General features: G+C 37.2%; 1 protein-coding gene and 2 pseudogenes across 1 annotated transcript; 2 read left to right on the top strand and 1 right to left on the bottom strand.

The window, feature by feature from the left end:
• Positions 1–187: 187 nt before the first annotated feature.
• LOC127448008 (testis-expressed protein 30-like) lies at positions 188–3,229 on the top strand (annotated as a pseudogene).
• Positions 3,230–3,283: 54 nt separating this feature from the next.
• Positions 3,284–10,771, top strand: LOC127448007 (nucleolus and neural progenitor protein-like; annotated as a pseudogene).
• Positions 10,770–14,445, bottom strand: LOC127448006 (uncharacterized). The gene is given in 5 exon segments (XM_051710285.1): positions 10,770–10,948; positions 10,951–11,002; positions 11,225–11,596; positions 13,113–13,351; positions 13,776–14,445. Coding segments are annotated over 5 exon segments (1,512 nt in total).
• Between the last annotated feature and the right edge of the window lie 3,505 nt (positions 14,446–17,950).

Below are 17,950 nucleotides of genomic sequence, written 5' to 3'. Positions count from 1 at the left end.
CTTGTGTAATCGTACTTCGTTGTCTAATGCAATGACATTTATACATTTTTCAGTATGGTGTAAGTATCCTAATACTTTGTAGCCACTGTGTTTTGTGAGGATGCTTTCAGATTTTTCGTTGAGCAGATGCGCATATTTACTCCTTTACAATAGATGGTGGCATTAACAACATGTTTTATGCACATTGATGCATCCGCTGGCATTACCACGCTGTGAGAGACCCAAAGAACTCATTGAAGACACCACGCAAACCCTTCATTTCTAAAATGGAGTTTTCAGAGATAGTTCTCTCACACTAAAACTAATAAACCGTTTGCATTGTTCTAAACGGCGTAGTATGTAATAAAGTAGCCGAGTCAGCACAAACAATTTGATAAAACTTGTTTTTTTTTTTTGTTTTTTTTTGAGTTGGGCTTTTACAATTTTTGTTTTTTGAATAAAGTTGAGAGTCTGTTCGAGCAGAAACAGTTGGACGGTGTGTTTACTGTCCCCGTTGACGTCACCGCGGGATGCACAGCTGTGGTCATGCCATGGTGCAGAGGGAGACATGCGCGTGTCACAGTTGGAGACCCTGGTGCGCGCACTCGCCCGTTCAGGTGTACTGTGCCTGCGCTTCACCTGAAAAGGCCTAAACCTGGCGTACAGAATCAAAGCTTATAGAGCTGCTGTAGTAAGCATTTTTATTATTATTATTATTATTTATTAACACATTATGCACATCAAACTGTTTAGTTATAATGGTATTTATTATTAAATTTATATTATTTAAAACGAATATAATAATAAAATAAAATTATACCTAAAATTGTATAATCTAATGTGTTATGTATATAATTGTATTTAAATGTATGCATGACAAAAATAATAATAATGTTAGAGTTATTATTATTATTGTTGTTGCTGTTATAGTTTATACATAATGTATGTTAATTTTAATTCAATATAATCCTTGGAATCTTACTAGCAGGATTACTTAAAGTCCCATGAGAGATATACACCAAACAGTATATTCTTTGGAGGTAGGTCTCACACCCACTCTCTCTCACACACCCTACTGACATACTCAATCACAAACTGCCAGAGTATGCACTGCATTTAAAGAATAACACACTTCTCGGATGGTTAAAAAATAAATAAATAAATAAATAAACTTTTTAAGTGTGCAGGTGAGTAGTATGAATACATCCAGGATTTACTTCATCTGGGAATGTGTGTATTGTCCCGTGATCCAAATATATGATGTAGTAACAACAACCGCAAGGTTTTGTTAATCAAGTACATTTTAATCACATTAAACATCTTTCTTGGTAAATATAGCACTTACAATTAAAAGAGCGTATGCCTTGCAATCATTGCAAGATCATGTCGTGTTGCAAGTTAAAAACCACATTAAATTGTCCTTCACTAGGTCATCAGGAGGTAGAGAATTTCTGAGATTAAAAGGAATTTACATTGACCTAGATCACATCAAATGGGACCGTAGCAGTTAATGTGAAATGCAATTCTGAAGTCTCTCTCTCTCTCTCTCTCTCTCTCTCTCTCTCTCTCTCTCTCTCTCTCTCTCTCTCTCTCTCTCTCTCTCTCTCTCTCTCTCTCTCTCTCTCTCTCTCTCTCTCTCTCTCTCTCTCTCTCTCTCTCTCTCTCTCTCTCTGTCTGTCTGTCTGTCTGTCTGTATATTTGTAAGTTTCCAGGGCGTTCTAGGGGTGCTCGTGCAGCTGTTGCTGTGAGTCGACTCGTGTGTAGAACAGGAGGATGCAGAGCAGGGTCTTCTGTGTTTGTCTTTTCCCCTCAATCCACCAGGACAAACACACACACACACACTGAGCTGTTTCTGTTTCTGGTAATAAAGATAACGTGTTAACAGGTGAACTCGCGTGGCAGTTTCAGTAAACTGGGGAATAGTGATCTTTAAAGTTTTGCCTGTTGATCATTAAATATTTTATTAAATTTTATTTTAATTAATGATTTTATTTAAACTTACCGATTGCTCTCAGCTTTTTGCATGAACATGCATACCTTGAACAAACAGCGCTAAAATTAGATACACTAAAATTTTATATAATAAAAATTTATTTAAAGTGATATTTCACCCAAAAATGAAAATTCTCTCACGATTTACTCTCCTGGCATATCAGATGTGTTTGACTTTCTTTCTTCTGCAGAACACAAATTAAGATTTAGAAGAATATTTCAGCTCTGTAGGTCCTCACAATGCAAGTGAATGGGTGCCAAAATGCTGAACCTCAAAAATCCAAATAAAAGGATCATAAATGTAATCCATATGACTCCAGTGGTTAAATCCATGTGTTCAGACAAGGATATGATAGGTGTGGATGAGAAACAGATCAATATACAAGTCATTTTTTATCATTAATTATTGTCCCTGCCCAGTAGGGGGTGATATGCACAAAGAATGTGAATCACCAAAACAGAAGAAGAATGAGAAAATGAAAGTAAAGTGGAGATTGACTGAGCAAGGATTAGAATTTAAGTAAAAATTGACTTAACTATGGATCTGTTTCTCACCCACCCCTATCATATTGCTTCAGAAGATATGGATTTAACCACCAGAGTTGCCTGGATTACTTTTATGTTGCCCTTATGTGGATTTTGGAGCTTCAGAATTTTGGCCCCCATTCACTTGCATTGTATGGACCTACAGAGCTGACATATTCTTCTAAAAATCTTCATTTGTGTTCTGCAAATGAAAGAAAGTCATACACATCTTGGATGGCATAAAGGTTAGTAAATGATGAGAGAATTTTCAATTTGTTGGGTGAACTATCCCTTTAAGTAATAAACTGTATACAATTTTTGACTTCAGAGACCAACTCTGTGACTTTGAAGGGTTAGGGAATTTATTTATTTATTTACCAGCCTTAAATCACTTTACACACAGCACACTTTCATATGACTTAAATGTTTTAAATTAACCTCACATGTAATGGTGGTATTGGATGACATAGTTTATATATATATATATATATATATATATAATGTAACAAGGAAAGTTGGGTTTTGATTACACCAAAACGAACAGGTTATTTTTCATTCATATTAATTTTATGTAATACAGACCGCATACTGAGCCCTCACCTCCCCGAAACTTCTGGAAAATGTTATGGAGTTAATGGAGTGCCCTACTGCCGGTGCAAACCATGGACTCACAGTACAGGGCAGAACAGAAGAATCTGTACTGGAGGAAGTCAATTCACAAATTATTGCATAGATACTACAACACAAATAAGATGTACATTTTTATAATAATGATAATGACGAGTAGATGGTGGAAGATGGTGATCTTTTTTGCCTGAACCTTGAAAACAACTAATTAACTTTCTATACCTCATCTTGTTAACTGTTATGTAATGTTTCCTCTAAAATACTGGACAAACCACGAAATATGTTCATTCGAGTCGGATTGTATTTTCTGCTTCAACGAGTACGTTTCCTTACATATAGACAGAAATTGGATACACACACAAAAAAATAAATAAATAAATAAATAAAATTGTTTCCCTGCAGCTGATGGGAACCCATGGCTCACACGTGGGCCTTTAAGGGTTCATGTGAAATTATGCTCATGTGATTTTATTTGTCTGCAGTGGTAAAGGATTTAAATCGTAACTTCTGACGTCTTTAGATGGTCGCATTTTAGACTTGTGTACTAGGGTTGGTGTAGCCCCTGCAATATTGTGTATTAATTATATTGTCATTATGATTGGTACTGTTTTCATTTTGTAAAGTAATTATACTCTTGTAGATTTTCTATTATGTCTACATACTGTACATTGTGCTGAATACAATGTTTTGAACTCCCTTTGTGTTTGTCCGGAAAGTCCTACAGCATTGTACTACAGTGTCCTTAAATTAACTGTTAAGTCCTGTATGATCACTGTGGTTTGGCATACTGGTCCTGTCCACTCTATTGGCACAGATTCCATCATTTTTAGACCATGAAGCACTAATCCTCACAGCTAAGGTTTTACAAGAAGCAAATGGAAGTATTAGTTAGAATAGGTTTGCACAACATGCTATTGTTTACTATACCCATCATTACACTCATGAAAATGGCTATGCAAATAAACAGATTTAATAGTGGTTAAAGATCAGTGCTGGTAACTGAAAGGTTGCTCAAACCCACAAAGGTTGATCCATGAATGGGCTATCACCATTGCTTCTTCATCAAGACACTAAAGGTTAGTTGAAAGAAAAAAAAAGATACCTGTTATTTCACACCCTCATGTTATTACAACCCATTATGACTGGGACATTCCAGAATTGGAGGACATTTTCTGTCCCACCCATGAAATTTCAAATAATCCATGCACAAAATACTAACACTTGTTGTGTAAATTATACTTGTCCTGAGACTAAATGTAAATATACTGTAGTTGTAGAAGAAAGTGGTTCCAAAAATATTATTTAAAATACCAAGCTCTCGAGCACCCCCTAAAATGGCATTTTTCTCTTGTCCCACCTTCTTGATGAGCAATTTGCATATCAAATATAACATTTCTTTTTTTTTTTTTTGGTATGATTTTGTTGATATATGTCTCCTGTAATTGTTAAAATAATTTGTTTAATCATCAACATATATTAAATAATAGTAATTATGCACTGAAGTTGTGTCCCACAACGTGCGCGCAACACTGTTATTTAGCCTGGCAGAGGAAGAGACAAAACAGTGAGCCAAATGACACAGAGGAAATTACATCATCAAGCCATTTGCTAACACCAAAGGTAAATCCTCTCTTCTATTTTTCTGATTTTTCCAAACTTTTCAGCCTTGACTGAGTGTGTCACTCTAGCCAACGCAACCCTGTTACTCATATTATCAGAATAAGACAAATACATTTCAAAGTTTTCTTTATTTATGTAACTAAGTTTGTCCTTGACTTTGACAGTAACATTTCATTCCACAGCTAGCATCTATTCCTGAGAAAAAAGCTAACATTTGCAACCCTGTTACTGTAATTAGAGTAACAGGGTTGCATTTCCTTCAGTTCACTCAGAAGGGACAATCTATTATCTATAGTAAAATTAAATGTGTATGTATAATTTAGTATAATCAACATGTTTTAAATGTATTACTGTATTTTCCAGTATATTAATTGCCTTTTTTCTTTTATTGCCACCAGGTTGCCTAAGCATGTTAAGGTTGCAACAACTACCTGGATGGGATTAATAACCCAAAATGAATTAAACTGTGTTTAAATCATATTCAGATCATTTTCAACAGGTTAATAGACAATAAAAAAAAAAAAAAATGTAATTGATTTCTACAGAGTTCTGGCACACCATTGAGCGCTGCTGAAAAAGCAGAGGCTTTACTGTGCCAGGTGTGATGCTGATGAACAGAGGAGACAGCAGTACTCAGAAAAAGAAGTGGAGGACAAATGTAGAAACAGGGAAGAAGGCAAAAAGACAGCAGTGTTAGAGAGCAGCGTGCCCAGCGAAAAAAGTGGAGAGAGGCTCATAAGAGGAGTAATGCCATGAAAAAGGTATTTGAAGGATTAAACACCCCTCCAGTCAGCCCTGATCCTCTAGTCAGACCAGAATCTCCAGTCAGCTGTCAACCTGGGACTTCAAGGTCAGAACAGAAGTTTAAGTTATTGAGGAATGCAAGTTAGTGTACGCACAGATCATAAGGATATATTTAAGTAAAGAAAGGTAAAGGAACTGTATCTGTACAATGAACAGTGAAATAGGCATCAGTTTTACCTGATAGGTATAATATGTATGTAATTATTACATGGGTAACACTTTATAATAACCATCATTAGTAAGTAATTTATATCTATTAATTACTGGGTAACTACCCTCAAATAAATTGCTACTGTGAAATCAATAATGAAAGTATTTATATGATTACAGTTAATGGCTGGCGATGTCTATTTTGCTGCAGGTGAAATGATTAAGTGACAATATATTTATGTTTATGTTTCTTTTAGGCAACGTGACCTTGGGAGAAGAAAAAGGAGGGCTGCCAAAGCAAAATTAAAAAGGGAGTTGCAGAAACTACAGGATCATTTGAGGAAAAGTTGAACAGCGAGCAGAAAAATACAGAAAGTTCATGACTATTTTTGATATGCTCATTCATTTTAATGCCAGGTTGTCGGCCTACTGTAATATGATTACTGAAACATAATTTTTTTATGTTTGTCCATTGAATATTCGATCAGATCCAGTTTGTGGTCTTGTTGACATGTTTATTTTTTATCATTCCTATTTATCCTGTTGATCCTTCATTGAAAAGATATATAAAAATATTAATAAACAACATTCCTGTAGTCCAGAGTATTTATTTGTCACATTTATGTCATGATCTACAATCAAAAGCAATGTATCCATTCAACCCTGTTTCTTTGCGCAACCCTGTTACTATATCATTTTTATTAAAATAATCTTAAATGATTTTCTCAGCTCAAAAGGGTTTAACCTGTTGTCCTTTTTTAAAAATTTGTATCCCCTTTTCTCCCCAATTTGGAATGCCCAATTCCCACTACTTAGTAGGTCCTCGTGATGGTGCAGTTACTTACCTCGATCCAGGTGGCAGAGGACAAGTCTCAGTTTCCTCCGCTTCTGAGACAGTCAATCCGCACATTTTATCACATGGCTTGCTGTGCATGACACCACGGAGACTCACAGCATGTGGAGGCTCATGCTACTCTCCGCAATCCACACACAACTTACCACGTGTCCCATTGAGAGCGAGAACCACTAATCGTGACCACGAGGAGGTTACCCCATGTGACTCTACCCTCCCTAGCAACCGGGCCAGTTTGGTTGCTTAGGAGACCTGGCTGGAGTCACTCAGCACGCCCTGGATTCGAACTTGTGACTCCAGGGGTGGTAGTCAGCGTCAATACCCGCTGAGCTACCCAGGCCCCACCTATTGTCCTTTTAATAGTTTGAACTATTATATGTATAATGTATTTGAGCAAATATTTGAAAATAAATACTGAAAAAAATGTGTGACTATTGAAAAGTTGGGCAAGACAGATTTCAAAAGTTGCTTAAATTAATATGTCAAGTCTTATCTGAAATTAAATGAGTATTCAATGTGAATGTGACTTTCTTAACGGTAAAAGATTTATTAAACAGTATTTTAAAATATACTTTTTTCAGGTTCCTAAGTATTCGTAACAGGGTTGCGCCAAGTATAGCACATAACAAATAAAACATCTCATAAAAATGTTTACCTTTGATGCCTGAGCTGGACGAATCAAATTACTTGATGGTTTATTACCTGTTTTTCTTAAATACATAACAGAAAATGATAAAATAAAGGGTCAGTTTTTCAAAAGTGTTGATGCCTAAATTGTCCTCTAATTCTGGAATGACACGACTTTCTGTTTTCGCTTGAAACACAAAAGGACATGCTAGGGAGGTGACTGAGGCTTTTAGTTATAAGTCTATAGTCTATTAGTTATAGGCACTATAAGTCACCATTGACTTTAATTCTTTAGAAAAAAAGATTCATTCAAATTATATGGTGACTGAAGCTAACATCCACCCTAACATATCCTTTTGTGTTTGACAGAAGAAAGAGAGTGACACAGGTTTTGAACTTCATGAGGGTGTGTGTAATTTTTTTAAAAAAAATTTTATTTTTATGAATATTATTTTTTCATGAATGAGTTTTATTTTTTGGGTGAACTAATCCCTTTTCTTCAGGCTACACTGGGAGGACTCAATTTGCATTAAAGGGATAGTTCAACCAAAAATGAAAATTCTTTCATTATTTACTCACCCTCCTGGCATCCCAGATGTGTATGACTTTATTTCTTCTGTAGAACACAGAGTAAGATTTTCAAAATAATATTTCAGCTCTGTAGGTCCTCACAATGGAAGTGAACGGGTGCCAAAATTTTGACGCTCCAAAATCCACATAAAGGGAGCATAAAAGAAATCCATATGACTCATGTGGTTAAATCCATGTGTTCAAACACGATGTGATGGAATGGATGAGAAACAGATCAATATTTAAGTAATTTTTATCATAAATTCTCCTCTCTGCATTAAGCCAGTGAATCACTAAAAACAGAAGAAGAAGAATGGGAAAGTGAAACTGAAGTGGAGATTGGCAGAGCAAGGAGGAGAATTTATATAAAAATATAAAAAAAAGGACTTAAATATTGATCTGTTTCTCACCCAAACCTATCATATTGCTTTAGAAGACATTGATTTAACCACTGGAGTAGTCTGGATTACTTTTATGTTGCCCTTATGTGGATTTTGGAGCTTCAAAATTTTGGCACCCATTCACTTGCATTGTATGGACCTACAGAGCTGACATATTCTTCTAAAAATCTTTGTGTTCAGCCGAGGAAAGAAAGTCATACACATCTGGGATGCCAGGAGGGTAGTAAAAGATGAGAGAATTTTCATTTTTGGGTGAACTATCCCTTTAAGTGTATTGTAAGTCACTTTAGATAAAACACATCAGATTATTTGGTTTATTTTGAATTGGTGCTTCTCTTTCTAGGTATCTTGATTGAATGTCTGCTTTCTGACTGCGAGAAGGTGTTGACCCTGTTATGCAGTAACGTTCTACAGACAGAAATCCGTGTGTTGTACGAACTACTTTACGTCTTGAAAAACATTTTCAGACTACACAAGCCCTTTGGAGCATTAAAACAGGTGGGAACCCAGTGTCGCAAAAAAATTATTGTTTCCTGTGTAATGACTGGACAGTAAGATCCAATTGTTCGCCCATTGATATTTTTACTTTAAATGTATAGGCTCATATTTGCATTATCTGCAGGTTGAACAATGTGTAAACCGCTTAAAAGAGATGAAGTTACAAGCAGCAATAAAAGACCTGAAGGAATTGTGTCCAAACGCATTTCAGAGGTAAGATGGGTTTAGTGGACAACACACTTTACGGTTTTGTGATTTCTTTCTTTTATTTTTCTGATCATTCCCATTCATAGTTTTGAAAATGTGTGTTTATTTTCTTTCTAGAGATGCTGGAACAGAGGTTGGGGAGTGTGACGTTCCCAGTCAGCCCATGTTAGAGTGGTTCTGTCTCAAACTACTTGGCGCCTCCAGCCTTTTAGCCTGAACCTTGGAACGATGCGGCCATGCTTTTTTAGTATCCTTAATGTTCACAACCATGTCCTGTATGATCACTGAGATTTGGCAAGATATTGGTCCACTCCATTAGCACGGATTACATCATTTGTAGGCAACGAAGCACTAACCCACACAGCTAAGGTTATACAAGAAGCAAATAGAAGCATCAGTTAGAAAAGGTTTGCACCATGTGCCATTGTTTTCCTGCAAAAGTGAGTATGGATTTATAGCTGTCATGTTACATTAGTGTCAGCTATGTAATTTCCAGGTTTTACTGAAAAATGAAAAACCTAATAAATTAGTATTTTATGTTTGTTTGTTTTTTTGGTAAAGAACTTAACATTAAATGCTCATTATAAACATATATTTTTTCTCATATATACAGTATATAAATGTTACTAAAATATAAATGTCAGAAGAAAATCCTTTTTGTTGAGCACTGTGTTGACTTTGATTTTGTGCAAGCACAAAGTGGTTTATATTTTTGCCCAAAACCGGGAATAAAAGAAAATGATAGACAGTGTATAAAAGGTGTTGTGATAGAAGAACAGATTAACTGTATATGGCGGTGATCCTTTACATCCCAATTACACGGATATGACAGCACCTTGCACTGGCTGAATTCATTGTGCTGAATGTGGTGATAACCAGCATGCTCAGTCAACTCTGGTAAGTTTATGGTCCATACTCACCTCTCACCCATGGTAAAATCACAATAGCACACTACATCTTGTGGCTTATTCCTTAATTAAATTAAAGCATTTTTTTTTTCATTTAGGGTTTTTTTCAAAGGTATTCTGAGAGCCCTTGGGCCCATGTACAGAAAATCCACTGAACCCCTCCAGAAGGTCGCTCAGTCCCAGCCCATGGCCTACCTGACCGACTTCAACCTGCCGGGGGACCTCAAAGACGTCCTGTGCCTCTCACATCCTGACCTCCTGATGGAGGAAGGCTCTACAGAATCTTTAGGGATCTTAAAAGAGAAAAAAACCCTAAAAACTTCTCTCCATAGCAGGCTGTTTGGGGACAAAGGGGAGGAAGAGGACCAGGGAGGAAAGGAGAGAGAGATAATGCCAATATTAGCTGCTGGTCTCAATGAAGGCTCTAGTCTGGACCTAGGGACTGCAGTTTTACTGCAATGACCAGGTTATTTGGGGTATCTTGTTGTACTTGTTTTTTACTATGTTTTTATATGCATGCTCATGTTATGTTCTTCTGTTTGCTTACAATCTTCCAGAAGCCTCTCGCTCTGGATTGGACATGAAGGTTGTGCTTCGACAACCTTATAAAACTCCCAAACAGGTATTTGGCCTACAAGTTCATGAAGTTAATATGTTACTGGTTTTGCTCTTGCTACTCATATTAAATCCATATGAAAAATCATGCTCTGTGCAAAAATAACTGCTTGTTTCATAACACTGCTTATTTTCATAACTTTGATCAGTCTTTCTTGAAGATGATGTCCCTGGAGCCACGAGTGAAAGTGGACTTTTCAAGCCAAGCTGCAGTCTGTCAGAAGAGGAAGTTCTTGAGCTCACTGAGGAAGGTTTTCTCCTTCAGAAACATGTCTGCACACCTGAAGGAAGTGATGAACTGGTGCAGGAGCTATAATTTCTGTCAAGAACACAAGCACCTCGCCTTTCTACTCCTGAAGTGTCTGAGAATGGAAAGTCTGGAAGCTGAAGGTGTCAGGTGTCACAACTGCAGTACAGATGCAACCCCAGGAGATGGAGGTACTTTAAACTAGTGAGATGTTCCACAAAGGTTTGAAGAATTTTAACATTTTCTTGTGGCATCAACACTAGACCTGTCAGTGCATTTAAGTCCTTGGTCAGACTTCCATCCAGAAAGAATATTCTGCAGTTATCAGGGTCAGTGTTCGTAGTTTTGTCAGATTGTGAAACATTATTGCGACGCTTAGCTGTTTAGACAAATCAATGTTTTCCAGTCTTTTTAAATGAACAAGCTCATTGATTACTACCAAATCTCCAATATTGTCTGAGAACATTGATTTGAATTCCAGGTTGACAACTGATTTAACATATTTCCCAATAAATTATTTTCCACAGGTTACGTATGCTGCAGTTATCTGAAGTGTGACTATAGATGTCAAGATTGGACTGTTGCAATCCTCAATGGTCACATATTGCCCTTTGATGTGGAAGTCTAAGTTCTGATTCAGTGAGGTATTGCTGCCAGTCATTGGCCTCAGACCTGAACTAATTAGCACGTGACTCAGATTATATGGAATTATTCCAAATATATCAGATAAATGCAGCTTGATCAGTGACATGTGAGGTGGGAAGTTCAGATCTCCCAACAGAAGTGTACAAAGGTTAATAAGATGTCCAAAAGATTTTGGTCCAAATTGAACTACTGGATTTTCTTGAAGATCTAGGACCATTAGTCCATGTAGACCACTGAATGTGTCTTGATAAATGAAAGATAATTTGTTGCTACAGAGGTTCAGATGTGTCAGTTTGATGAATCCAATAAAAGCAAAATTACAGTTGTGCTCAAAAGTTTGCATACCCTGGCAGAAATTGTGAAATTTTGGCATTGATTTTGATTAAGGATAGTGATCATATGTAGCCATTTATTATCACATAGTTGTTTGGCTCCTTTTTAAATCATAATGATAACAGAAATCACCCAAATGGCCCTGATCAATAGTTTACATACCCTTGAATGTTTGGCCTTGTTACAGACACACAAGGTGACACACACAGGTTTAAATGGCAATTAAAGATTAATTTCCCACACCTGTGGCTTTTTAAATTGCAATTAGTGTCTGTGTATAAATAGTCAATGAGTTTGTTAGCTCTCACGTGGATGCACTGAGCAGGCTAGATACTGAGCCATGGGGAGCAGAAAATAACTGTCAAAAGACCTGCGTAACAAGGTAATGGAACTTTATAAAGATGGAAAAGGATATAAAAAGATATCCAAAGCCTTGAAAATGCCATTCAGAACTGTTCAATCACTTATTAAGAAGTGGAAAATTCTGGGATCGCTTGATACCAAGCCAAGGTCAGGTAGACCAAGAAAGATTTCAGCCACAACTGTCAGAAGAATTGTTCAGGATACAAAGAAAAACCCACAGGTAACCTCAGGAGAAATACAGGCTGCTCTGGAAAAAGACGGTGTGGTTGTTTCAAGGAGCACAGTATGACGATACTTGAACAAAAATGAGCTGCATGGTCGAGTTGCCAGAAAGAAGCCTTTACTGCGCCAATGCCACAAAAAAGCCCGACAACACCTTGACATGCCTCAAAGCTTCTGGCACACTGTAATTTGGAGTGACGAGACCAAAATAGAGCTTTATGGCCACAACCATTAGCGCTATGTTTGGAGAGGGGTCAACAAGGCCTATAGTGAAAAGAATACCATCCCCACTGTGAAGCATTATCGTGGCTCACTGATGTTTTGGGGGTGTGTGAGCTCTATAGGCATGGGGAATCTTGTGAAAATTGATGGCAAGATGAATGCAGCATGTTATCAGAAAATACTGGCAGACAATTTGCATTCTTCTGCATGAAAGCTGCGCATGGGACGCTCTTGGACATTCAAGCACGACAATGACCTAAGCACAAGGCCAAGTTGACTCTCCAGTGGTTACAGCAGAATAAGGTGAAGGTTCTGGAGTGGCCATCACAATCTCCTGACCTTAATATCATCGAGACACTCTGGGGAGATCTCAAACGTGCGGTTCATGCAAGATGACCAAAGACTTTGCATGACCTGGAGGCATTTTGCCAAGACGAATGGGCAGCTATACCACCTGCAAGAATTTGGGGCCTCATAGACAACTATTACAAAAGACTGCACGCTGTCATTGATGCTAAAGGGGGCAATACACAGTATTAAGAACTAAGGGTATGAAGACTTGTGCCATTCTGTTATAACCTACAGTTGAATATGAATCCCATAAGAAATAAAAGAAATGTGTTTTGCCTGCTCACTCATGTTTTCTTTAAAAATGGTGCATATATTACCAATTTTCCAAGGGTATGCAAACTTTTGAGCACAACTGTATGTATGATGGAAATATTACTTGCGACTAACTCCAGAGTTTCAAGATTTGTGAAACACTCAAATTGAAGGGAGATTACTTTACCTATGTTATTTGAGTTTAGAGTCATAATGGATAGCTGATTGACTGACTGTGGAAAGGACGAGCAAATAGATTGGAAATAATTTGGTCTGAGCACATGATTGACTACATTAAATACTGATAGGTTGCTAAAAATCTGGAAGATCAAATGTAAATCTAAAATGTTTACAATCTCAGCAAATGCTGACACATATCTGAGAACAATGGCTTTAATCTCTTCACGGATAGATGGATATTGGCATCAAACCTCTTCACAGATATTGGTAGGTGTGGGTGGCAAGTTAATAGCTGCAAAATGAACATCTATATTTTCAATTGAATACAACTTTGCTGCTCTACACAACTCATCAACGTTAAGTATATTCACCATGAACTTCAAAGTATGGATTTTATTTACACCAATTTAAAAAAATGCGCAAATCTGCTTTAAAACCAAATTCCAGGACAAACAAATTTCCCAGCACTTTCAAAGCTCCCTCATCTACATATTGTACTGATTGTACATCCAAATATAGGTGTTGAAAAAAGAACAGTTTGGGAACTTAAGACTGTATAGCTCATGATCACAAAGATAAACCACTTTTCAAATTTGATTTCAAATTTGCCACTCGACACAGAATCTCAGATAGATCTTTCAAACACACATTAACTATGTTTAGTTCTTTTAAATGAGGAATTGTATCAAAGACATTTGGTGCCATTAATGCTAAACTGTATTGTGAAAGAAACAAACTTGTAAGTGAAGGAAAGCCACTGAAATCAACAGCTACCTCACAACATCCTTCTAGCAAGAAAGACAATTTTGAAGAAGTTACATTTACTAAACCAGTAAAGGCTTCCGGAGAGATCTCTGAAAAACACCCAGTAATTTCAAGGTATTCCAGTGAAACGAAATTGGAAAATGAACCTGGAGCCAAGGCACCATAAGATATGTCACGATCCATTTGGATGCAAAGTTTCCTAAATCTGACGGAAGCCCACAGAGATCCTTTTTAAATGTCAGTGATGCGGTAGCAAAAGGCTGTGTTTGTTTTTCCAGCACAGGTTGTTTTAACAGTAAATTCTTCCACATCTTTGTAGAGAAGACATTTACCAGCAAGCCAAGAAAATACACATGTAGTATTTACAAGGAGTATGAAGATTGAAAATAAAAGAGCCAACTTCAATTCCTGATTAATCCTTAGAGAGCATGATTTTATCTTCTGATTATTCTTTATGTTATCTATCTGACACTGGATGTAATTAACCATGTCACGGATATTTGCATAAGAAATAAACTTCCCATTTTTGTGGCCAGTTCCACAGATGCGTGACTTTTAGTCCGTTGCTCTATTTCTCTGTAGTTTTAGTAAACATGTGTATAGGGGCTTAAAGTTAAAAAAGTTGTTGGTAAAGACAAAAAGTGGAAATGTATTTACATTTTTTTCTTGGTATTTAAAAAAAAAATGTATTCACACATAAATTATATATAATAGAGAGAACTAAAGGCTGAGAGTAAAGTTCTGCTTTATCACCACTGCTTCCTGGTCATGCATTCATGCAGCCAGAGCAGTTTCAGAACCAGAGTATACCTACATGTAGATCTGAATATAAATGAAATCTTTCAAAGATTTTAAGCTTTCATTCAACACATTATCTCTAAAGGATGCAGCTAAATGAGAAATTTCATCGAAAACATTTGGTGTCCTTTCAGAGGACTATTGGAGATTTGTCACAGATGCAATACATAATTTTTCAGGTCAATGAAATCATCTGATTTAAGAGCTATATCACAACAATCTCTTTTATGCATGTTACAACACAGGCCCAATAAAATAAGCGATCTTGCGTTAAATGGGTCAAGTTTAAAGGCACAATCATGGAATGTTATGGAATTATAATAAAACCTTAATGCTACAGGATTAAAATGACATGTACTATGACAATAACTCAAAGGGTTTTGAGGAAGAGTCAGTGTATTTCAATGCTAGAATGGTTTCTTATCTTTCCATGCACACATTGAATGTACAATACAAAAATCAAAACTTGGCAATACATTATACATAGACAATATACAGGTTTGTGTTAATAAATCATCATATAAAGAACTTTTATAATGTGGGAAAGTCAATCCAGTTTTCTTTAGGGACTTATGTTTTGGTGTTGACTTAAACTCTACACTCTTTGATTGTGCAGAATTATTTTAGTGAGAATGAGTTTACCGCTAGCTCACAACTGTGTACATTTGCCACCATTCTCCAAGGTGTAATTCTGCTCATCCTTAATGATGCCAGACTCAATTGTGCTCTTGCGTCTTCCCCTTTGTCATCCACAGAACTCCTCTGACTATAACATATACAAATACATACAGAGGTTCATGATCAGTGATCAACATTTTAAATTACATGTTATCCCTACAGTCTGCATATACGCAACTGGGCAGGTCCTAATTTATTGTCCCATTGAAAACACACTAAAGTAATTCATAATTCTGTCATATTCCCAATATTTAAATGTAGAGTGGACAAGAGAGCCATCATTCTTCCTGCAATCCCAGCCACAACCAGTTGGAAGATTTTGTAGTTTAAGTAGGGGAAAGCAAACATAACCTTAAGCTCCGTGAGGGTGAAGGGCAGCTGGGTAATAGTACAGCATAGCTGAGCGTTCTGCATGCCCGTTTCCAAAGCAATGGTGTGACACATGCAATCATACAAGAAATGAAGCATCACAGATAACAAGACTTGGGTCATCAATGACCTTGCATTTACTGCATCACAGTTTTGTTAAAATGCATAAAGTAGAGAGAGTGAGAGGACAGGAAATAATGGGAAACAGACAGGGAACCTAATTGGGAAATTCCTCAAACAAGATCTGAATTTACCTGTACCAAAGTTGTCCCTCAAAGCGAGCCAACAGAGATCAGGCCAACGCCGACAAATGGATAAATGCAACAGACGATCCAAAGAGACGAGGACTGGTACAGCACTGCACTTATTACTGCCATGATCAAGCAAAGGATGAATCCCATAACTGATCAAACCTATACATACAAACAATGTGAAGCAGCACCACACATACAAATTCAAAATGTGTATTCTCAATACAAATGCAGACAAACAAAACCTTACCCTGTGGATCTTTCCCGATATCTTGGGTCACGTGTATTTCACGTACATTCCAAAACCGACAGGTACACAAGCGTGATTGATAGAAAGAAGATAAATAGCATTTAAGATCAGAGAGAGATCAGACAAAATCAGGCAAGCCTAAGGTGGTGTGGCCGCAAGATATTTTATACCAGAATAGCGTCCTTTCCACTCTGCTCTAAGATTCAAAGTGCTGGAGACTGACAAAAAATGACCTCTCCTAGCTATCAACATTCTAAATGTGTAAACTCCCAAAAATCTTATGAATCTTCTGACTGAACGCCATCACTAATCAACAGCTCTTAACTCAGTGCAATCAGGAAGACATGGACACTATCGTCTCAAGAAGATGATGGAGATGGATTGGGCACGTCATCAGAAAAGACCATGGGGTCATCACAAGAACTGCCCTTCATTGGACACCAGAAGGGAAACATAAGAGAAGAAGATCAAAGAACACTTGGTGCCAAACAGTAGACAGTGAACTTCAGGCCATTAATAACACCTGCAGAACCATTCAGAGGCTGGCTCAAAACAGACAGGAGTGAAGGTCCTTCGTTACTGCCTTAAATGCCAGTAGGCATAATGGGCAGTAAGTAATGTAAGGCAGAAGACCCAATTTTAGTCTAGCTTTCTGCCAGTTTATTGTTATGCATGGTAACAAACAAACACATGAAATGGAAAGTTTCCTCTCTAACTTGTGTTTAGATCAACTTTAGGCCTGACAATAGAAGTCTGATACTAGAACACATTTAGCGATGCTATCGAAAGGGTTCTGGACAGCATCAGCTGAAGTCCAGACTGAGGTGTAGATGAGTAGACAAAGAGGCATCATACCGAGAGCCAGGATTGAAGAATATGCCATTATACTGATACTGTGGGCAGCAGGCATCATAAAGTGTGTTAAACATCTATTCTTTCAGTCCAAACACTTCATAAACCTCTTCAACAGAGTATAATTTAGTAAGATGACATGAACTTCAATAATTTCAACTACAATTCCATCGATAGATGAAATTCAGTGAGCACGTGTCATACTGACATATCTGGTTCACCAGTCAGCAGGCCTGTTGATGCGGCCTGAGCTTATTTTGCCTCAACACTGCAGCCCTTAGAAAACATGCTTGAGGCCAGCATGACAGAAAGCATAGCAATTAACCCCTTGCCAAAGATCTGATTTAAGTTATTAGGGGGTACCATCCTGAGCACATAGTGGCATTGTCAGGGCAGGTGATCTGCACATGTTGATAACAATGATTTTGAATTGGTTAAGAATTTATAGTAAGTTCCAGAGGAGAAATCAATCAAGAGACTTGTATAAAGTCTAGATTCCAATCATAGGGTTGAGGAGAGGATAGTTCTGTCTTCTTAGAGGCTGATATGCAGAAGGTGTGCTAAGATTCCAGATTCCATGTTTCGGGTCCCTTACATTTTCGTAAGCGTTTCCCCCCCCACCATGGATCCCTCTCTTCTGCATCTCGGTGACAAGAAAATCATAATTAAATTTGATCTGTCGCTTAGAGCTTTAAAATCTGCCCAGGAACTATACAATTATGAGGAAAAATAGGTCAAAAATTAAAAACATAACTTGCTCCATTATATATACACTACCGGTCAAAGGTTTTTAAAC

This window comes from Myxocyprinus asiaticus, chromosome 11 (genome assembly GCF_019703515.2).
Source record: "Myxocyprinus asiaticus isolate MX2 ecotype Aquarium Trade chromosome 11, UBuf_Myxa_2, whole genome shotgun sequence".
Taxonomy (NCBI): Eukaryota; Metazoa; Chordata; class Actinopteri; order Cypriniformes; family Catostomidae; genus Myxocyprinus; species Myxocyprinus asiaticus.
The sequence above is the reverse complement of the archived record's forward strand: the minus strand, read 5'-3'. Positions and strand labels throughout refer to the sequence as shown.